General features: G+C 35.6%; 1 protein-coding gene across 3 annotated transcripts in view; it reads left to right on the top strand.

Annotated features, from left to right (window-relative positions):
- The first annotated feature begins 3,107 nt into the window (after positions 1-3,107).
- The window catches only part of DNAAF11 (dynein axonemal assembly factor 11), a 30,348-nt gene continuing 9,409 nt past the window's right edge, over positions 3,108-24,046 (top strand). For 2 of the 3 annotated variants that reach the window (XM_010709403.4, XM_085221700.1), the window contains exons 1-10: positions 3,108-3,235; positions 5,127-5,294; positions 9,466-9,543; positions 11,751-11,923; positions 12,850-13,049; positions 15,408-15,587; positions 16,161-16,238; positions 18,771-18,836; positions 20,376-20,445; positions 21,288-21,383. In XM_010709403.4, the coding sequence (XP_010707705.2) occupies positions 3,226-3,235; positions 5,127-5,294; positions 9,466-9,543; positions 11,751-11,923; positions 12,850-13,049; positions 15,408-15,587; positions 16,161-16,238; positions 18,771-18,836; positions 20,376-20,445; positions 21,288-21,383 (1,119 nt within the window). In that variant the 5' untranslated portion in view covers positions 3,108-3,225. Of the gene's footprint in view, positions 3,236-3,624; positions 3,743-5,124; positions 5,295-9,465; positions 9,544-11,750; positions 11,924-12,849; positions 13,050-15,407; positions 15,588-16,160; positions 16,239-18,770; positions 18,837-20,375; positions 20,446-21,287; positions 21,384-24,046 lie in introns of those variants that run through there. The other variant, XM_085221701.1, reaches the window with a different exon arrangement.

Here is a 24,046-nt window from a genome sequence, read left to right as displayed (position 1 = left end):
TTCCACATTATATTTTGACCAAGGCAGGAAGCACTGCCCAGGTTATGAGGTACATTATGGCACATAGCATCTTGGGATTGCACAAGACATTTTGTGGCATATTTAAGGGATAAAAGGAGGATTAACATGATTTGGGAAGGAGCAGGCATAGGAAAACAAGAACTAAGAAGATAAAGGGGCTTGTAAGGGTGGTTGTGGTTTGATACACTTGTCTGCCATATGTATCTTGTGCCTCATCAGAGCAGTCTGTCCTATCTCCTTCTTAAACCCCGTTTCTAACTCTTCCTATGTAAAAGCCTCTCTGGTATGCATGTGTGTGTATGAGGGTCTGAGTGCAGCAACTGGAGTGGGATCAGGACAACTGGAGTGAGTGAGGGTGCTTCAGCATCAGCAGGAGTCTCCACAAAGCAAGTAGCTCAGATGGCCCAGGAGCTGGGCACATGTTTTGCTCTGTGCCTGCTGGAAATACATGCTCAGGGTCACTGCTGGCTGGAACTCGGGGCATGGAGCTGCAGCATCCCTGCAGTATTGCTTCTGTAAAGCTGCCAGACCTGGCAGCTCTCAGTCAAATTCCAACAAGATAACTGCATGAATGAGATAATAAGAGAAAACTAAAGTGAAAAACAATGTTGTATGGATAAAGGAAAGTATCTACCATAACTTCCATAAGCCTTTCTGGACACGTCAGTATAGATTGCTGGTAATTTATTTACATTATGATATGAAATATCCTCAAGAAATCTGCTTCAGGCCTCCCACAAAGCTCTTGCAAGAACATCTCTTTGCAATCGCCCATTTCCGTTTCTTGCTGTGCCATGTTAGTCTTGCTAGCAGCCAGACTCCCACTCAGCCATCCTCACTCCTCCTCTGCAACAGAACACGAGAATATAGGATGAGAAATCACGTGGGTTAAAGAAGGGACAGGGGGATAACTTATCACTTGCTGTCACAGGCAAGAAAGACTCAAACTAGGAAAAATTCCATTACTATAAATTGAAATTTTCAGAGTCCTCAGTCTCTCAGAGAGACATGCACCTTTTAAAGCACGTCCGGGGGAGGGTCACAAAAATAATCCAAGGGATGGAGCACCTCTCCTAAAATGACAAAGTGAGAGAGCTGGGGCTGTTCAGCCTGGAAAAGACTCCAGGGAGACTTGAAAGCACCCTTTCAGTATCTAAAGAGGGGCTGTAAGAAAGAAGGCAACAGGCGTTTTAGCAGGGTTTGTTGTGACAGGACAAGGGAAAATGGTTTCAGACTAAAAGATAGGAGATTAAATTGGATATAAGGAAAAACTTCTTACAATAATGGTAGTGAGGCACTAAAACAGGATGTCCTGAGAGGAGGTGGACACCCTGCTCCTGGAGACAGTCTGGATGGGGCTCTGAGCAGCCTGATCTAGCTGTAGATATTCCTGTTCAATGTTGGGAAGTTGGATTAGATGACCTTTAAAGGTCCTTTCCAACTCAAACGATTCTATGATTTCACAAAATTCATTCAGGTAATGAGAAAAAAAAAAAAAAAGACAAAAACAAAATCTCCTCTGTTTTTTCCCAATCTCAGCATCATCCCTTCATACACCCAATTGGTCTTTATAGCTTATTGAGAGCATGAGAAAGTAATAGCATGCAAGTCTAGAGCTGTGAAAAAAAAACAAAACAGCAGGGTTTTAGAATAACAAAATAATTTGGGTATTTCTGTGCAATGCAGTGTAGACACAGCACTTAAAATACTGGATGTAGAAAGAATGAGATTTTTCTTCTTATTATCAATTACCTTGAATGTGAGTTGTAATCTCAAGTCAGAAATTAATAGTTCTAGTAAAAGTCACAGCTGTAAAAGCTATTATTTGAAGGAGCCTGCAGTGTGATATGAAATAAATGAGTAGACAGCAAAAGACCTTGTCCTCAGCCTTTGTTTCTGTGGCTTCGTAGCCACAAGATAGTGCAGTCCAACCAGCTCTGTCTGAATCTTTGTCCTCAGTGCTAGTGGGTTATGTCCTCTCAGACAGGGACAAATGCCAGGGACTTACAAACCAAAGTGCATAAACTTCAGTTCGCTCCTTTGTATCTCATTGCCTCCACAAAACTCGGTAGCTTTAACTACATGGCACCTTGCTCCTACTACCCCCTAAATAGCAACAAAATTAGAAAGTTACATTTTGATTTGTATTTTCATGGATTACATCCCAGCTAAGTGACCTAGTAAATGAAGATTAAAAAAAAAAAAAAACACAAATCCTTTCTTAAACATTTGTAATGTACGTGATTTTTCTGATATTAGATGAGCTTTAGGCTTGGTTGAACCTTTACGTTGTGGTTAACTAAGTGTTTTGTGGTGCATGCTGATGTTTACACCTTGATTTGGTTACAATTGTACCAGTTTATGTTCTGTACCTGAAGTTTTGGAGTCACCAATTGTGGCTTCTACAAGATTGTGACCGAGGAATGATGTGGCATGAACAGAATACATAAACTTGTAATTACTTCATTGCTGAATTGTAATGGTTATCATCATATCAGGATTAGTTGAAGGACTCTGTGAAGTGATGTTTTGAAGCATGTCATCCCCTCCATTTCGAGGTTTAGGTTGCTGTAACTTTGCCAGTTGGGAACCTGTTTAATCAAGCACATGAAGCAGCATTACATTATGTTGACTGCAAAGCTGGAAATCCCCTACATAAGAATTGATGTCACTGAGACCTCCAGCCACGACTGACTCACTAGGTTGGTTGCAAGGTACACATTGAATGTGAAGTTTAAGTATGGTAAGAACAAGTGAGAGTCCACAGAACACTGCAGGGGGCTGTAATAACTATGTACACAGCGTGGCATATTTCACACAGCTATTTGAGCAGATTCATGCCTAAAATAGTGTTGTAAGAGTTTTTCTGAGACTGCGACCTGCTGGGACGATGTTCCCTGCAAGCAATGTGGTGGGCAAATGAGGTGACAAGGACATCATGCAATGGATAGACAGAAGATACAGCTTGAGGAAAATATTTCATATCTGAATGCCGAAGTAAAGTGTCAGGACTGACAGACTCATTGACATCGTCATTTTGGAGTATAAATGGTGCAGGCATTTCCAGCTTTAGAAGACACACGGGCAGAGCTGAGGCCGTGCTGAGGGGAGCGGCACAAGGCCGGCGGCCCAGCAGCGCGCTGCACGTTGCCATGGCAGCGCGGCGCGTCCTGTAATGGCGGCGGCGGGGAGCTGCGGGCAGCCATGGTGCGGAGTGAGTGTCACACAGTCTTCCGTCTCACCTCCGGACCCCATCCCTCCTTTCCCAACTCCCCAGCTACCATATTCCCTCTCCTCGCACTTGCTCCCCATTCCTTATATCTTTACCTCAATATTTATTGTTTTCTTCTGCAAGTTTGTTTCCCTTTTTCCCCCTAAATATATAGGTAGCATACAGAATGTTAAATGTTCACTCTGTTCCCTACAGAAAGACCCCAAAATAGATAGTTCTGTTGGGAATGGTTGTCTCTGCCTTGCATACCATGTATTGAAAATGAGTGTTTCTGCGTACTCCCTGCCACAATCATCAGCAAATGGAAATCTGGCTGTAATAAAACTGTCCAGAATAGTTTGTGTCACTTCTTTTTTTTTTATAAAGGGTTTAGCACGTAAAGATGTCTCCAATGTGTGAGTGTGCAGATCGTGGGATATTGTTTTCTTGCTCAAAAGCAGCTGTTTGCACTGGAAATACTGTCACTACAAGATCTGACACTGGACACATTGGAAAGAAGGCCATTCTTTTCTGTAATTTCCAGCATGCTTGTAAAGTAAGTTATTAGAAATGCTGATGTTTTTAATATTTTCTGTAGATACTATTTAGTCATGATTACTGCCATGTTTCTATTTTCTCTAATAATTTAATCAGCTTTAATCAATTTGCTGTTGAACAGAAGATGGTTTTTCAGATGCAGCGAACCTACCGACAGTGATTCAAGGGGATGGGCTCACCTTTCCCAACATGCTTCCTATGCAGACAGGATCCATTCTTGCATCAATACCAGCATCACTGATAAATAACTCCATATATCTGTAAACGTGATATAAATCTAAATCAGATGAAATTTGGGTGAAAGAAGGGAAATTAAACTCTGCTTATTTGCAAAAAAATGTAACGTGCAAAACTTATGTTGCCACTTTCCTAAAAGCTATGGATAGAGGAGCTGTCTGACACACACAAATCTGGGCCACACAGGTGCACAGATCACCGGGCTTTTAGCAGCCCTGTTCATGTGAATGCGTGCAGCTGTTCCAGTAATAAAGACAGACCATTTATCAAAACCTCCCTGAGATAAAGAAGCAGTGAAAGAATATCTGTAATAAATGCATGCCAGGACCAATTTGGTTTTCATAGATCTCTGTATTTATATGTTTTTTTATTATTTTTCTTCAGAGTATTTTTGAAAGGCTTGCTAGGCTTCTGTAGGTTTTTAAAATATGAGTAAGTATCTATGCTTATTTGCTAAAAGTCCTGTTTTTTAATGAGTACTTCACTGTAGTTCACTGTTTATCAAAGAGATGAAAATGCTAGTGCTTTTTTTGGTGCAGTGGACTGGAAACAAAGTAATCACATCTACCTCAAGAGTGAGCACTAGTTCTCATATAATTTCTTTATCTTCATTATACAGATCCTTTTCACTGTTTGAAAGATTGCCTGGCACTAAACATTGCTATATGAAAATTCTGAAGCCAGATTTCTAGAGTCTTTCAGCCACTGAAAATCTTCTGCTTGCTGCTAATGCACTGCTGGTGCCTACAAAATACGCAGGATTACATATTATCCCAACACAAACGTTTATAAGCATGAATTAGTTATAGCTTTGCCTCAAGCAAGGTTTGCTCGACACTTTTATGGAAGATTCAGCAGTTTTTATATGGATTTTTTGAAATGTTAGACTTGGCTTAATTGCGTTTTACAAACTATTCTCACTATAGCAGGGTGAGCTGAAGTTGCTTGACAATTGTCTTTTATAGCAGAACTTCTTTTTGTTGATACTTGTCCCAAGTATCTATTTAGTATGATGGAACAAAAGATTTTAATTATCTAAAAAATTGTTCATAATTCAAGTGGTGGAGATATTTTCCAATGACCTCAACTATTTTTTCAGTCACTGAAGATCTTGTTAGAAGACGTGCAGAACATAATAACTGTGAAATTTTTTCACTGGAAGAAATCTCTTTACATCAGCAAGAAATAGAAAAATTAGAATACCTTGACAAATGGTGTCGGGATTTGAAAATTCTCTATCTTCAGAATAACCTAATTCCGAAAATTGGTAAGCATTTTCTAGATATGTTTTTTATTAAATGGAATTGCATGCATAATAAGAAATATATGTATATCTTTTGCATCATTCTTCATGGAATGTGGAGTGTGTAATTACAGAGAAGTTCCTTCCAATTCTGCTCCCATAAGCTTTTATTTCCCTTTCATGTTAGCAGACTTCTAAGAAGCTTAGAAATTTGCAGGAGTTTAAATAAAAAAGTATTGAAATACAAGTCTCTAGAATGTAAGTGTAGAACACCTTAATTGGTTAAAAACTTGTATGTGAAGGTATAACTCAAAGATCCTTTCCTTGTAACAGAGACAGTTCAATGCATTCCATGAACTGCAATACTTGAGAACTAGCTGTCCTCATGCTCATTTTTCAATTCAGTTTTTATGCATATAGTAGCTTTTGTTCAGATGGAAATAACCTTCATTCAGATATAGTAATTGCTTTTGTGCATAAAGAATTACAGACAACTTACGGAGAAGTCTGAATGACTTTCCTTTACCACGGGAAGGTGCAGTTCCTTATGATCTATGTTTTGTGCTCTTGTGATGCAGCTTTAAGTCTGCTAGACACATAGAATGATACGACATGGAGCCTTGGTCTGGAAAAGCATAGATTCTACAGATACTGTATAGATTAAATAGAGTGGTTCAGTTGGAAGGGACCTTCAAAGTACAACTGCCTGACCTCTTTGGAGCTAACCAAAAGTTAAAGCATATTATTAAGGACATTATGAAGAATGGAAAATCAGAAGTGTTCAGGAATGATATTAGCATATTTCTTTGAAGTTCCTTAAGAGGCAGAAAAAACAATCTAGAGTTTTAGGGTGAAATTCTATGCTTGTGATTTGGAAGCAAAGGCTTTAAATCTTCTCAACTCCAAGCTGCCCTGAAGGAGCTTATCAGGAAATTCCTAAGGAATATTTGTATTGATAACATCTGCATTTCTTAGAGTGGAGTAATCTTCTCCCAAAGAGAGAGATTTTTTTAAACTGCTTTATGCTGCTCTATCCCATCAAAATTGGAGTAAAAAAAGTTGTTTTTCTCTCTGTTATTTTGTGCTTAAGGCACAAGACCCTATCTTATTCCTTTGTCAGTGCTCATATCTCATAGAAACAGTACTGAATTCAAGAAGTAAACCACTGTGAAGTAGACAGCAATGTATCGATGCAGAACACACAGACATTAGTTTCAAGCACACTTCTGTATATCAAAATATCATAGCTGTACATTTTATACTGCCTCTGTTAGGATGTATCTCTTATTTTAAAGGAAACCCTTAACACCATTCTAGGATCAGACTAGCCTACTGGTCAGTTAGCAAGTTGCAAGGTATCCATATGCATAGAAGCAAAACCACCAAGCTATATGAATGAGTCCTGGCTCTTTTCTATAAAGGGGAAGAAAACACAAGATAACATTGTGTTCTACACTGCCTTACTCATATAATGCACACAGATATTGCAATTATAGAAATACCATAGAGAAAATATACAGCAAAATACGTGACATGAATCCTTGCTGAGAAATTAATTTCATCATCTATGAATGGAGAAAACACCTCTCCAAGGTCTTAGTTAACCAAGTGGTAGAATTCATGTCTTCAGATTTCTAGGCATCTATGTCTTAGCCAGTTACTGGAGCCTCCCTTAGGAAGAAGACATATTTTTGAGCCTGATTTAGTTCATTGGCTTAGACAGCCAATTTAAGTCAAGACAAATTGCACCCTGAATAACTTATTTCTCTGTATCGATTATAGAGGAGCCCAGAGAAGTAGCTCAACTGTAGACACGATCTGTATCAGTTAGATGAATCTTCCTCTGCTTGAATTTCCTTGTTTGCCTCTGCAGGGCCATTTTGTACAGCAGTTAGTCAGCACAGCTTGTGAATTAGAGTGTGAGGTAAACTTTCTGACTTCACTGGATAGGTTTTCCAGTCAGATCTTCAAAAAACCCGAGACTGGTGAAGTCTGTGAACTGCATCATGAGTTAAAGCATGTATCTTGTATCAGAGTTGTGTCTCAGACCTGTGTGTCACATTTCCAATGGCATTTGCATTTCCCAGTTACTTTGGCACTGGCAAAGTTTACTACTCCTCTACTCCCCTTATACAAAGGAGGAAATGCTAGGTATTCTGACAGAAATAAAAGAGCAAACATTGTGGTCCTGCTAATTTCAATAGTTTATGGTGAAAATAATACATTTTAGATCCTAGATTATAAAATGGTCCTGTTTTTGGCTGAGAGCTGCCTGCTATCTTATGTTTGGCCTGTAGAAAGAGAAGTCCTGCAGCTTTAAATGAGTCATTGTACATATTCCAGTTATATCACAGTGACACTATGGATAAATTTAAATCACCACATTTAATAAAGAACAGCTTCACTCATTTATTTCTGTCAAATTGTCTTAATCTATCAGGGAATGTTCCTGGATATATCATCTACTGTATTTATTCTTGGCTTGAAACAAAGTGATGTAGTACCTCCTCTTGTACCCTTATACTACCATACGTTTCCTATGATTAAAGCAACTTTCTAATCCTTTTCTCCTCTTAGAACAAACATCAAGCAGTACTGCACTCCTTCAGCGCTTTCCACTCTGAAGAATGATACATTAGATAATGCAGGTGGTGTTTAGGGTTTACATATTGCTTTTCTGTAAAGAAAGCCTATAGAATGCTGTGTAAATATTTATTTTGAATGCAGAAAAGGAATTCTCCCATATGCCACTGAAATCTTGTGCAGTGTCAAACACAGAATGCTTCTGACATAATGTGTGATTGTTTCAGGGACAACAAGGTGCTGTAATCCTAACTTCCTCTTGGTTTTCCAGTTCTGCTTAGTTGAGGGAGCTAAGCTTCTTTGAAGAAGCATGCAAGCATTTAGGATCTCAACCCTTCTGCATTGCTGAGCTTAGTTTGGTTCCTCTGCAAATGGCTTAGCCTCCAGATCCCAAACCACTTGCAATCTGAACAATTCTACAACTCTTTCATTATCCAGCCTTACCTCTGTGCCTCTTTGTAGTAAGTGCACTAATGCTGCATGCTAAGACAGTTTCACTCAGTACATGGCCATGTAGCACCATAAAGCTTTAGAAATCTGTTGTAGGCAGATGTGTGACAGTGAAGGACAGTGTAACAGAAAAACAAGACTGGCAAACTTACTAGCACAGGAGCATGAGCTCTGGCAAAGGGAATTATTAGATAAGGTTTTATTTCCCAAAATGCTAATACATGCCTCAAGGTTGTTTTTTAGGCTTGTGGCAGAAAGGCATCGTAGTTTGAAGTTGATTGTTACTGCACTTGCTGTTACTTCTGTCAGAATGACGTGTTTGTGTATTCATTATGACTAGAGTGAAAACAGAAAAGATAATGGCTAACCCACCATTGTGGGCCAGCCCACTGCTGCTTCCTCAATTGATCGTGCACATCTGAAAATCCTAGTTGAAAATGACATGACCTATTTTGTTAATCCCTCCATTATTTTCTAATGTCAGGAATTAAAACACATCTTTAGGTTTTCCTAAAAACTTAAGTTGCCTCAAGAATTCCAGCAAAAAAGGAAGCTTCTTAGACCACATTTTTACCAGAATTAACTCATACTATTTTATAGGCAACATAAATTGCAGGCTAAGTAACTTTGGGTTATATTAGATAGTAGGTCTAACCTTTATTTCAAAACAGAATAAATTCTTCCAACTGTTACATAACATGGATTTATTGATTAAGTTACTTGTATTAGCCCTGTAGATAAAAGACCTTTAGAAAATGAATATATACTAAATAAACCAATCTTTTCTATATAAATGAGTGTAAAACTCCAGTTTCATAAAGCTTGACAAAATATGGTCCAATCATTCCTGACTTTCATGATAAATGTTTCACCATGTCTTTTGGCCAGTCCTCTTGCATTATGTACTGGTATTATAGATGTTTTCATAAAAAATGTGTTTATAGCTTTCCCTCTTTTTTAATATTAACATATACTTCTCATAGAAATCCTGTTTTCATCTTTTTAAGTGTTAAAATATTAATGGCTGGCAGTCTAATACAAATTCAGTTTTGTCCTTCCCATTTTTCTGCTTTATTGTTTGTTTGAAGTTAAGCAAACAAGTAAAAAAATAATGCCTTTTCAGTGAAGGAAACTGAAGTAATGGATCTATGCTTTGTTACAGAAAATGTGGGCAAGTTAAAGAAGCTAGAATATTTAAATGTTGCTTTGAACAATATTGAAAGAATTGAAAATCTGGAAGGTAAGATATTTTAATAAACTACTTCGCTTTTTCTTATTGAAAAACTTGAGTAGAGACTTACTGTAAGGAAAAGTGGAAGCTATTAATTATGCCCATCAATAAACGTACTGTGTTTACAGTCAGAAGAAGCTGGTTTGTGTGCAGTGTTTCAGTATTTCTTTGTAGCCAGTGGTTCTTACAGCTGAAGTTTTGTCAGTGTTGTTTCTCAAATGCATTTTAACTTGCTCTCTGCATACTCTTTTACCAGTGCTGTTAGCTATGACAGCTCCATTCTTTAATACTTTACAAAATAGGAATCAAAACTTAATGAATCTTTACAGGATTGGTATTGTCCCAGTTGTGCAAGGGTAAGTTTAGGTTGGATATCAGGAAAAACTTTACAGAAAGCATTGTTAAGCACTGGAATAGGCTCCCCACGGAGGGTTGAGTCACCATCCCTGGATGTGTTTAAAAACCGTTTGGATGTGGTGCTCAGGGACATGATTTAGTGGAGGGTTGTTAGAGTTAGGGTAGTGTGGTTGGGTTGTGGTTGGATTCGATGATCTTTAAGGTCTTTTCCAACCTGAGCAATTCTGTGATTCTGTCATTTGTTATGCAGCTTATCTAGAACAAAGTTTTTTTGTTTTTGTTTTTTTTTTTTTTAATACCATGCTGGCTGTAAAAAGCATCTCTTTTTGTCATCCAGCAGTCATCTTTACTTCAGCAATCAAAAGTCTCACAGAAGGACATTCTACATTGTACAAAAGTTCCATTGTCTGGAGTATTTTCATAGAGGTTTTCAGATCAATTTTTTTTTTTTTTTACATAAAATTTTATCTATATTATCTCTGTTTAATCGTTTAGCCTGTCACTATAATTGCTTGTCCAAGGATTTACCGTTTTCCATGAGCAAGTCCTAAGACTTAGAGCCATCCATAAATACATTCCGTACTATTTAAACATTTTTGACTTTTGACTTATTTCCTTTTTCTTCCTCGATTCTGCTTAGTCAAGTTTGCTCAGTATATAAAATGTGGACCTTAGCAAGGGGACAAAAAAAAAAAGCTGTTTTGCTTTATTTTCTTTTGAATCATATGCATGCTGATTCAAGAGAATGGTTTAAATCAAATGGAAAAATAAACAAATAGTTGCAGAAATATGTACTGCATTACTTATTTGGCAATTTGTTGAGAAATTTACATCTGTTTTCATGCCAGCAAATTTTAAGTTCCTCTAGCAGGCTGCATTATTTACTACTGTGATTTGTCATTTACTTAGATGCCAGAAACATTGGGAGCGAGCCTTGCAAAAATTGAGGTTGTTTTAATCCTCTAATAAATCATTTTGCATTGTTTATGCTCTTTCAGTTCCATTATGCATAGAATACTTGCCAAGTAGACCTGCAAAGGAAAAGAGGTGATTAAAACGATGAGCACAGAAGTTGAATTTGCTCTTAGCTGAACTTTTTTACTCTTAGGCCAAGGTTATTACTCACGGACAGATTATGATAAAAGGAGTAGCTGATAAATTCTGGATCCAGATTTCCCAGATCAATTTGTTAGCAAATTTAGTGCTACTAATTATAATAAGTGTTTCTGGTTAACACACCACTTTCTCACCAGTTTTTGCAATTTAATCAGTGATAAAATATTCATAACAATAGCAGAGTCCATAAAGTGCAAAACTTGATCTCAACTTGGAGTGGATTTTTAGAAAACATTTTATCAACACTTTGGTAATGTTAGTTAAGATTAACATTACACAGAAAAGAAACCCATAAGTCATCCTGCTCTTCCGAAGCAATTAGGCACTCTTTAGCCATGTGGAGAAGACTTCAGCTGAGAACAGTACCAGCATGATCAGATTATTAAAGCTGAATTTTATCTTGTCGGAAAATGAAGCATTTAATAACTAGTATACAAGATCTGACCACACAGTTCTTATAGTCATGAAACCAAGAGTAATTTTTTTATATTTTCCATTTTATCAAGATTTTTTTTCTTTCTATAAATATTCTGATCTCTTGAAGCTTAGCTGTGAGTCAGTCTTCTACTTGTGGCCTGTAAAAGATGTATCTTGACAGGATGAAGTTATTATACAAAAGGCAAATGCAGGTATCAGTTTTAGTACCCAAGTACATATATGTGTTTGTATGTTTGTGTGTATGTGTCGTGAGCATTTATGTTATGAACAAATTGAATGATTTTTTTTTTTTTTAATTCAAATAGGCTGTGAAGAACTGAAGAAGCTTGACCTGACAGCAAATTTCATTGGTGAACTGTCCAGTGTCGAAACCCTAAAATATAACATACATTTGAAGGAACTGTTTCTAGTGGGTAATCCATGCACTGAATTTGAAGGTTATAGACAATTTGTGGTGGCAACACTTCATCAATTAAAAGTAAGATTTTTATTGTTATTTCTATGAACAAATCAATAACCAGCTTTGTTGACTAACCATACTAATCCAAAACAAAATAAATGCCTATGGTAGGAAAAAATAGGAATCTTTTTCGTACTGCCCTCAGGAAAGTGAAATCTGTTCTCAAGAATTCTGATTAAACCACAGTTTTTTCTTAAAGTTATAAATCATTTTCATTGGAGATGCTTTAACGAAGTTCCAAAAAGATAAATACACAGTACAGTTGTGGCTTTTTACTCATTTGTTTTTATACAGACAATATTTTTTTAAATATATTTTTTTAAATATTGTCACGATTTCAGAAAGTTAATAAGTTGTTGATAATGTACTGATGTTATATACCATACCAACAGTGTAAGGCAATAGAAGGGTAGAAGTTGACATGAAAATGCACTATACTGCATCTGCTGTAAATAGATATGTTGAGATTGAGGTTCTGTGCGGGGACTGATCTAATGATTTCCTGTCATTGAAAATGACCCCAAGTACACACTCACGCTTTACCTTGGAGAAGCACAGACACTTACTTTCCTTAATGTGAGTAGATTCAACTAACTTTGTCAGCAGTAAATGAACACATTTAAAGAAATATATTTGTAATAGTTCTATGAGCTGAATCAAAATCAGAAAAAAATAACAGAAATGGCTGAAGGGACCCTTCCTACTCCATAGTAATAAGACAAAGTAAAATTCTGAGAAGATGCAAAAGGCAACTGTTAGGCACAAACACTTTTTCAGATCTAAATAGAAATTTACTGTTAATTCTTTTAAATATACTGTTTCTTAAATAGTGCTTTGGAGGTTTGAAATGAATATTAAGTTAACCTGCAGTTTAATGGATTTATTTGATTGAATATGTTTAAAATTTCTCATGTATTTATATGGATTTTTCTTCCCTTTGGAAGTATTTGGATAGTAAAGAAATAGAACGTTCAGAGAGAATTCAAGCACTTCAATACTATCCAGAAGTGAAACAGAAAATCAGACAACAGGAACAAGCTTACCTTCTCAAAAGAGCCAAAGAAAAAGAAGAGGCTCAAAGAAGGATGCGTGAAAGAAAGGATAGGAAAGAAAAACAAATGGAAGCTGAGCTTGGACTTGACAGGTAACAGTAGGTAGCAACAGTTTTTAAGTAATCATCTAAACATCATTCTTCTCTTTCTTCATTAATAATTTTGCTTTTCCTCCTGCATATTGGTTATATAATTATACTTAAAGTCTCATGTTTGTCTTTATTACTGATTCTAGTGGGAGTCTAGCATTTATCCTCAAGCATTTTATGCCTACTAAAAAATATAATTAGCTATAAATGTCTTTAATTACTGACCTGCAGACAGTACAAAAGAATTTTTGTCCTGTATCTCCAGGCTAAATTGTCTGGGTGCCAAAATGGTGTAATTGATAGCTTCTTTCAGGAGGACAGCTGTAAATTGTTATTTAAGGTAATACAATTGTTTCAGAGAAAGCTGTTCTTCATCTATAATTTCTTTTGCTTCAGACTTAATAGATATTAAGAATGAAACAATTTGAAGATCTTTTGAGATGTGTAAAAGGCTATGGAATTGTTTACACCTACATTTCTTCTACCTTATGTTACTAAGATAGCAGAAGGATTTTTCTCTCGCTTTATCTTTCACTGTACTTGACCTTCATCTTTAGTCCATTTTTAGTCCAGTAGAGTCTAATTTCCGTGATTCATAGAATCAAAGAATGGTAGAATGGCTTGGGTTAGAAAGGGACCTTAAGAATCATCAAGTTCCAATTCACTTACCACAGGCAGAGTTGCCAACTGAGAGATTAATCACTAGATGAGGTTGCCTAGGGCCCCACCTAACCTAACCCCACCTTCAGAGATAGGGCATCCACATCCTCTCAGGGCAATATGTTCTAGCACCTCACCACTGTCTGTGTGGAAAACTTCCCCCAATCTGATCTAAATCTTCCCTCCTTTAGTTTAAAACCATTCTCCCTTGTCATATCACTGCCTACCCGTGTAAAAAGTTGATTTCCCTCATGTTTATAATCTCCCTTTAGATATTGGAAGGCCATAATGAGGTCTCCGTGAAGCCTTCACAGAATCACAGAATCACAGAATTGTAGGGGTTGGAAGGGACCTCTAGAGATCATCGAGACCAACCCCCCTGCCAAAGCAGGTTCCCTACACCAGGTCGCACAGGTAGGCGTCCAGGCGAGACTTGAATATCTCCAGAGAAGGAGACTCCACAACCTCCCTGGGCAGCCTGTTCCAGTGCTCCGTCACCCTCACCGTGAAGAAGTTCTTATGCACATTCGTGCGAAACTTCCTGTGCTGCAGCTTATGTCCGTTTCCCCTCGTCCTGTCTCCATGTACCACTGAAAAGAGACTGGCCTCACCGCTATGGCCGCCACACCTCAGATATTTATAAACCTGGATCAGGTCCCCTCTCAGTCGTCTTTTCTCAAGGCTAAACAGACCCAGTTCACTCAGCCTTTCTTCATAGGGGAGATGCTCCAGGCCCTTCACCATCTTTGTGGCCCTCCGCTGGACTCTTTCCAAGAGATCCCTGTCTTTTTTGTACTGGGGAGCCCAGAACTGGACACAGTACTCCAGATGAGACCTTACCAGGGCAGAGTAGAGGGGGAGGAAGGAAAGCCTTCTCTTTTCCAGGCTGAGCAAGACCGATTTCTTCAGCCTATCATCATAGGAAAGCCCTCTAGTCATCTTTGTGCCTCTCCTCTGGACCCTCTTCAAAAGCTAAACATCTCTCCAAATCTGTTGTAGCCAGTTCTCCTTTCTCATTTATCAGAGGAGGTACGCTCTTTTTCACCTATCCCTCTGACCAATGTACCTATAGAACCTCTTTTTTTCTATAACTTCCTTCTACAAGTTCAGTTCCATCTGTGCCTTGACTTTCCTAATCTCATCTCTACATGTCCAGACAGCATCTCTGTATTCTTCCCAGTGACACATCCTTGTCTCCACTGGTTGTGGAACTTTTTTCTCACAGATCACAGCTGTATCATAAATTTAGTTTCCACTCTACATAGATAGATAAGTATTAGGGGGAAAAGTGACTTAGGTTTTAAGATGACACTTGAAATGTGTATATAAAAAGTTGCTGTCTTATAAATTTCTTATCTACTACAGCCTGATATAGGAAATATTTAAGCATAACAAAGACCTAAGATTTTCTCTCACCTGAAGGTTATAAGGGCATCTGACAATTCTGCTGCTGAAATTAACTCTTTTGAACTGTCTTTCAGGATTTTCAGATGGCTTGGCAAAATCGTAGTATCATTTCTTAGTTAAGTCAGTGAAAAGTATTGTGTTGAAAATTTTTTTTTTTGATTGCTGCAAGGACTAGAGCAGAATAAGTTATCCAAATACTTAAAATATTGTTATTGGTAGGAATTAATATTCATATTGGAGTAATCAGTCTGTCACTCTTCTTTTTCAAACAATGTTCCATGTGGTTTCGTGTAGACCAGACTCCCTACAATACAAAGAAAATCAGAAAGAAGGAGAACAACAAATGTGGAGAACAGCTGAAGATGATGAAGAAGACAGAAGATTTTGGGAGGAGCCGACACCATATACTCCAGAATCTAGATTAGAAACTCACAGATATATTGAAGAAAAAAGGAAAGCTAGAGACAATATAAGGTATATATTTTTTTTTATAATATATTTTGGGAACTGAAGATGAACAACTTTTTGAAGGCACAGAGAGGAGGTTGGCATCTGCCTCACATTGAATATTGTTTTTACCTGTGCAAATATGCTTTAACAATGTGAATAAAATATACCGGCTGCTCATTATTTTTCATTTTCTATTTTTTATTTTATCCTTTATTTTGTTTTCTCTCAAACAGGGTTGTTAAATATAATAATTTATCTTTTCAGCTCCATTGTTTGGATTTCAGAATTTCTACTGTTCTGCCAGCTAACTCATGTTTGATATCATGTTTGACAATGAATTCTGAGTGACACATCTAAGAAGTTGTTATCTATGTAAATAAACGATACTACAAAGCATTTGCTCAGCTTTAGAGCATTCTTTTAATGTTCAGTTGGACATCTGACATAACCTGCTTAGTTTCTGAAATAAATTGTATCCTTAAAATCCAGAACCAGATAATCCCTGCTTTCCTGACATCTCCTCCTTTCAGTTTTGCTATTCAACCTAAAATATGAAAATGTGAAATTATAAGCTGTTTTTCTTTCTATTTTGTTTAGAGGATCAAAAACGAGAGAGAAGCCTCTTCCAAAACTGGTCACTGAAGAAGGAAAAATTCTGAATGTCAATATGCCTAAGTATGTAAGGAAGCAGTGCTGTGAAGAATTTAAACAGTTGATTTAAACCACTATTTTGTGATGTGTGACAACACAAAAAATAAGACAAAAGACAAATTCTGATATGGAGCATTCTATTTCAAGTGGGGAAAATTACTCCTAAAATTATACTCTGATGCTGGAAAAATAGTTTTCAGTGAGTAAAGTGTTAAAGGTTGTTAATTTATATCTTGATATTTGAAAACAAAAGAATTTATTTTTGTGTAAAAACTCCTTACTCTTTTTCCCTTCTATGGTAAATCTCTCCAACAGCATCTTGCTAATAGTGGAAAAAGTGTAACTAAAATTTGACTGTTGAAGATAGATGTGTATAAGTAGCCACTTTAAATGTGGAAAATTATGTGTAAGTACTATTTTTGAACAAAATCATCCTGTCCTTAAATGACAGATATAAACCTGGCAGAATTGTGCAGCGTATGCATGACATAGAAGGTCTGTAGCAATGGAGGCTCGTGTCTACAAAGGCACACAGATATTCAAGTCCCATTTTAAAATGAATTTCCTGGAATATCAGCCATGTGTTACCATTGATTTCACTGGAAACTGGAACCAAGCCTTCTTGTATTAATGGAAAACAGAAGACAGAATTGTTTCCTTATAAACGGCTTCCCAAACTGCCTATTACAGGAGCAGTAATTGGCCTTTAAAGGGAAACATACCTGTCTGCTGTTCTCCGAACAGTTTTTTCTTAAGACTGGTTTAACTACAAAAACAAACAAACAAGCAAGCAAAACCTCAAAGCTAAGAAAGTACTTATCACTGGCATGAAGAATGCTTTCTGAATTTTGGAAATTCATAAACCCATGCAAATTTAAGGGATTCGAAATCTTACATTGTAGGGTCAGTGCATAATTTTCTATGATCTAGGTAAAATTATAGGTAATAGCAGAAAAGCTTGTATTTATTTGATCTTCATTGGAATAATCTTTTCATTGTTTTGATATACCTTTCTGTAAAAATGTGTTGACAGAAAATGAAAAGAATGATTTCCTAGTTGAAAGATGATGAACCTTAAATAGTTTAAATCTTATGCTAATAGAAAGGATTTAGAATAAAGCTCAAGCTATCTTTAAGAAAAACAGTCAGCTAGAGCTAACTGTTAGTAGCAGTCCTATTCATATCACCTGAGTTTACTGGATTAAAATTTACTGTGTGGATGTGGCCAGATAATGTGCTCAATGACATTCTTTGCTGTTATGGCTTCAACAGGAATATTCCAGCTCTTCAGTGCAATCTGGCAGGTATTGGAAAGACATAAATAAAGAGTAGAGAGATGGTGCAAATAAAGAGTAGAGAGATGGTGCCCTCCAAAGTTTTTGTTTTATGGCTTAAGTCTAATGTCCAAAATATCCAGGGTTATCTGATGCTGAAAGGTTATCGAAAGGAATGGCTGTATGCTATTCAGAAAAGAAGACTACTTATCTTCCTCATTTCTACTTAAGTTTTCACCTAGAAAATTTTGCAATTCTCTTTTTTTTTTGCCCTTTGTATTTTAATGCATTCTCAAGATTTTGGGTGTAGTAAGAGAAGGAAGCATGAATGGGAGAAAAAGCTGTTTGTGCTTTTTGCAGTTTTCTGTTCAAAAATATGCATAAACTAAAAGCTCCATAAGCTTTCTTCCAACTAGTCTGTGTTACAGTAGGGGAGAGAAAAGAGTTTAAAAGTATATCTGTATTTTTATTACTGAGATATTACTGCTAACTGATAAACTGTTAACAGTTTAGCTTTTTTCTATTAGATGAACCCAAAGTATCTGAGGATTCTGATGTCAGTTTCAGTGTTTGATCAGAACTTGTAGCTGTAGAGAAAATCTCTTTATAGTAGAAGTACAAGAGTTGTTTTAAATTTATAACTGCTGAGATTTGTTCATAAATTTTAGAAGTTAGCCAGCAGATCAAAAGCACATTAGCTATTAGAATCTATGGCCTTATTTTTAACAAACAGGACAAAGCTTGTAGAATCAAGGATATTATGCATTTTTAATTTTTTTATTTTACAAACGCAGATGCAGATATTTATGCTACAGGTAACTTACATTAAAAAACCCATGCAAATTATGAAGTTAGAATTACTGGGTTTCAGGCTGTTCATGCTTTTCACGAACTGTTTTTCTACGAAGACATCTATAAAAAAGACATTTTGCCAGCAGATGTCTCTCTTTCCGCACTGACAGACTGAACTTAATCTAACTAACCTGCAGCACAATTTTTATTTGTTTCTTGGGGATCGGGTAGGGAGAACAGAAAGCAAATATAAGTGTGACTGACTCTAGCTCAAATGTCAGTATGTCAATATTTTTCACTACTTATGTCGAAAATTTGAAACCATTTCTCAAATAATCATGTCACATTATCACATGATCATTATCATGTGACATAATTATCTTATGGTGTTTTTATTTACCTGAAATTGCTAGTAGTTGAATTTGAAGAGGATCATGTTTGTTTATTCATCCCAATTGATTCTGATGGTGTGTCTTATCATTACTATTAGGCTTCATTTCTCTTTGAAAGATGATGAAGAAAACAATCAGTTAATCTTGGATCTTGCTGTTTACAGGTCAGACTTGTTATTTATTTTTACAGGTCAGACTTATTATTTATTTTTCCACTTCGTTTTTACTATTCATAAGTTCTAATACACAGAATTCCAAATATACTCCTTTTTGTAATGGGAATTTCAAGAGGAAAACAAATAATGCAGGGGGTTATAGAATCAATCTTGAAGCCTCTGTCAAAGAAGTGGAACTGTATAACTCAAAGACCCTTCAGATTGATTGAGTGAGCTCTGTGTTTTAGTAGTCTTTTTTTTAATTGATGTCTTTTGCAGTCTACAGACAAGTTTCCTCCACACTTGTCTGTTTATACTTATGTAAAATCCTTTCCATTCATTCACTGGCAGAATAGAATTGTAAGAAATGGGAGTTTTTGTCCATTGTCTGGGCCTAGAAGGGCTCCAGTACAGTTCAGGATCTTCTAATTAAATTCTTCTTGAAACAAGAAAAGGTAGCCTTGTCCATAGCACTTACTGGAAAGAGTCCATAGTTTATGCTATTCACTAAACTATGACAGAGCATTCTCTGGAAGAAATTTGTCTGAAACAGACCAAAATATGAGAAGGAAACCTTATAACTCTTTTATTGTATATACTACTAAGTATTTTAGCAGCTTTATTTGTGGCTTTACTTCTGGGTCAAAAAGGGATTTGAAAGCCACAAGACTATTTCCCTGTAATTGGAACTTGTTAGAGTTTATATTAGAATTCACATCAGGTGTTCTTCCCTTTAAGCCAATTGATTTCATTTAGAACAAGCCCACTCAATTTTTTCTGAATTATAAGAATTAGGTTTTTTGGAGCCTTAAAAATTCTGTTCTCATGTAATAAAATGTTGGATATTGTGTAATAGTCTGTGCTTAAGAAACAAAAACTAAAAAGTTTGAAAATTTCACCTTATAAGTAACATTATAAATGAAGGGAAATAGGAAATATGTTCTCATACTTTCACTAGCTGGCCACAGGAACAAGAGTATACTTCACACAATGAAGAGCAGATGTTAGATTGGAGCTTCTACAGGTCACATCTTTGTTTGCCAGTACTGAAATGTAAAAATACTGTTTTCTGGGAATATAAATATTTATTTTCAATTGATACAAAAAGGATCCCTTTATTAAAAAATTACCAGCTAACAATAGTAGCAGAATACTTTTACAGTTTTAAATAGCAAGTAAGCAAATTTTCATATTAATATAAAGCAGTGTACTAAAAAAAAAAACCACATGCACACAAAAAAAACTTCTCACTTTTTACAAAGATTTTGAAACACTGGAGTTATACAGTAGCTGAACTGAAATACTGTTGTGGACTTGGCAGAATTAGGCACTATTTTATTTGATGTTCTGTGAACACACATAGGAAGATCATATTTTTCTTCCAAAAACCATCCCACTAAATCTAAGTAATATTTCATTTAATTTAGTAACTAAAACTGAATTTTGTAGTTTACAAACTGTCAAGTTATTACTAAAGAGTTAAATAATCTGAAGAGCTTATGAATTGTATTGTAAAATTTATTAATTTATATAAATTTCATTTTGAAGACATCTGGACACTTCTCTGCTTGATATTGATGTCCAGCCAACTTACATACGAGTTCTGGTGAAAGGAAAGGTTAGTTTTTTTCTTATTAAATTCATGTCAGATCAATGCTTAGTTTTTACAATGGTTATTCAGTGTACTCTGTAGCTGACTTACAGTTATTATTAACTTTTGTGCACATATGCAGAAAAACCACTCTTTCATAATTGCATTATTTTGAGCCACGTATAAACTGTGGAAATTCTAACCAGAAGAGGTGCAAAGCCTGAAATGAAATTCCATTCTCTCTTTCTCTCCTTCTCACTTTTTATTCCCATTATAGGGTACCATAAATCACTTAAGAGAGCTTATTAGTTGCCCTAGGCTGCTATTTAGCAGTTTCACAATCTGGAATTTGTAGCTGACGGAAACAAATGGATGTGTATTCCTTTGAAAGAGTGTTTAAAACGTCATTTTGCTTTTCTCCCTTCTCAGTGGTTGTGTTTTTATCATCACTTTTTTGAAAAATTTGAAACATTTAAATAGTAAACTAAAGTCCATATATATGACTTTACCAACTGCATAAATAACATTTCAGAATTAATTTAAATCTAAAATAGACTATATAAGCTTTCTCATTTAATTGCTAATGTAAGTCAAGTATCGTTTTACAACATTTTTTAGAAATGTCACTTCAGAAATGACAGCAATTCAGGAATATACATACAGCTATTCTTGTTAGTAAAAGCTCTTTAGCATGTTAATCATGTATTAGGATTAGTAATACTATATTTAAAGTGAAAGGATTTAGACATAGACTGCTATAAAAATCAAAGAATGTGATAGTTATGCTTATGTATGTGTGTTCTATCCAGGTTAAAAATAAAAATAAAAAAAATAGCATGATATACTTCAACTCTGTTTTTTTTTCACAGACATTCCAATTAGTGCTCCCTGAGGAAGTGAAGCCAGATAGCAGCTCTGCTAAAAGATCTCAAACAACTGGTCATTTAGTTGTCAGCATGCCAAAGGTATGTAAAATAATCTGTGGAGGCATCACAAAAAGGTATTTAAAATGTTATGAGTACATTGGGAATGTTTCTGAGTTAAAGCTAATAACTAGCTAGCTAAAGTTATTCAGGATATATTTCCCAAACAAGGAACATTCCAGAATGATGATTTAATCATAGAGCCAAAAAGTCTGATTTAGAATTCCTTTAAAGAACTCTTAAGGAAATCAGTATTAACAGAACTTTTTCCTGTATTTTCAACAGATACAGCTTTTTATATGTGAAAATATCCTCTGCAAAATCTGTCATGATCTGAAGCCATGTATGAAGATGTATTTATAATAGAACTGAAAATAAGAAGCTTTTTTGTCTTTATGAGATAATAAGACCAAATGAATTTTTCAAAATTTGTGTGGCCCACCATATTTGTGAAAATTACATTTTTGGGATACAAATTCTTGTCAAATGCTTTCTATCCATACAAATCATATTAATATGAAAAGAATGTATTCTAGGAAAGTAATATAATGAATGAAGTTTGGGAGTAACTGTAAGGCTAACACAAGCTTTTCTTACAAAACTGTATGGTTGAAGATATCAACAGTATTTGATAGCACTAATTTTTTATCATAAACTTGATATTAATTTGTTATTTCAAGATGAGAGGAAGGGCAGTACATGCAGCTTCTTTTCATTTTGTATCAGTGATAAGAAAAACCTAATGACTATATCGCACTATATTTAACATTTCTGTTCCTGATAAATAATTATTCTCAAAATAAAATTATTTGTAACTAGATAAAAGAGATAGCACATTCCATAGGTAATTGACATTTTTAAAATACTATTAAACTAAAAAGTAGACTTACACAGAAGGGCTTTTGCAATACTATCCAGAAAAGATCTCTAACAGAATGCTAACTGAATTCAGTGTTTTTTTCTTGCTTTAGTGAGTTTCTGAGTAGGTTGCTAAACATTTCACTGTACATCTTCCAGCCTGTTCATCATATTTTCCCAGCCTTTAAAATGAAAAGTAAAATCTCTCTACTTGACTCTCCAATGGCCTTGCCATTCCATAGATATTATAGATAGTAAATTCCACATAAAGCAGAAGAAAGTAAATCATTTTCACCTCGTTTTCTGGAAACGCTTTTCTTAAATGTACTATTTATTGTACAGCAAACCAATGCAGAATGTGTGTCAGAAATTTCTAAGACGCTCCCTACAAAGTTTTCAGACGGTTGTCGAGACAAAGGCGAAGGACACAACATTCAATGAATTGTTATACTGACACTTTTCAAGTGTGATGTTTATTCTCTAATAATCTTAAGCGTCTGTACAGATTTTGTGTGAGCAAGGAATTGATACATGTACATTGTGCATACTTTGTTTTCTGGTAAAAATATTTGTGATGTGAAGGTTTTTAACTTTTGAACCTCTGTGCTTAGTGTCATCATTGCAAACGATGCAGGAAAGATGAAAAGTGAGAGTTTCTTGGTTAACTTTAACCAAAATTGACATATTAAATCATCAATTTTGTAAAATGCCATCAATAGATTATACGAGAGTCATGTTAATTACTGTTCGTGAACAATAACAGAAATCAGTATTATTAGCAAACTTTATTCAGGGTTCTGATTCATTCTGTATCATGTTTCATGTTTTAAAACTTAGGTTTCCTTGTGTTAGTAAAGCAAAGGGAAAACTTTGATTTTTTGTTTAACCCTTCATTGTATAAGCAATAACAAATGAATTCTGACAGCTTTTTATAGCGTAGGCATTCAAAAGCATTCAGAAATTTAAAGGCCATTGAGAATTAGTTACCTTAATGTGAAAATAGAAGGACATATATCACACATGTCAGTGTAAGAATTATCTAATGAAATTTCATAAAATTCTCACTCAGCTCGGTGTGGAAAATGTAGTAATATTTCACTGCCATCCAGTGCATATGGAGACATACAGCTGTGGAACCCTACAAATCATTTCTTCCTTCAGAATAAATGCGTTTCAGATGAGCTCTATTACTCAATGGAATTCACACTGCAGGAAAAGAAAGCCATTGTAGGAAAAAACTGTAGGCTGAAAAGATGACTCAGCTTAAAAATATTGTTTTCACAAATTCCTTCTCTTTTGTCAAATATATGCCAGATTCTGTTTAACACATCCATTTTTAGAGTTATCTGCTAACATTCTTAAAAGACCTCTCTTTTCTGGTTTCTGAACATCCTAACTATTAGCAACAGCTTCATAGAACTACTTCCAGAAAGCTTCACTATATTCACTTAGACTTTCTTCCTGTATATTGCAGATTTCAAATTCCAGTCATTTAACTTTCTCCTGAGCCCAAAGTCTTATATTTAGCCAAAGTTTAACCTCTGTCAGTTCTGTTTTCCATATTAGTTAAGCTCACTTTCTTGACTTCTCTGAGAGATCAACATGCGATCACTGTCCTGGTGAACCTCAGATACCAGAGTTGTATATTGTTTCAAAACAAACAAAAAGAAAATAGACAATATCACCTACTTTTTTTCTTGACATCTTTTGAGCAAGAGAGCTTTTGAGTAAAAAAATGATGATATAGTACACAAATTCTAACCCTCCTCTTATATGACAAACCCTTGAAAAAGTTTTATCCTGTTGAGGAATCCTTTCCTGTTGATTGCAGGACCAGTGATTTGCCT

Source organism: Meleagris gallopavo, chromosome 3, assembly GCF_905368555.1.
Source record: "Meleagris gallopavo chromosome 3, MGAL_WU_HG_1.1, whole genome shotgun sequence".
Classification (NCBI taxonomy): domain Eukaryota; kingdom Metazoa; phylum Chordata; class Aves; order Galliformes; family Phasianidae; genus Meleagris; species Meleagris gallopavo.
The sequence above is the reverse complement of the archived record's forward strand: the minus strand, read 5'-3'. Positions and strand labels throughout refer to the sequence as shown.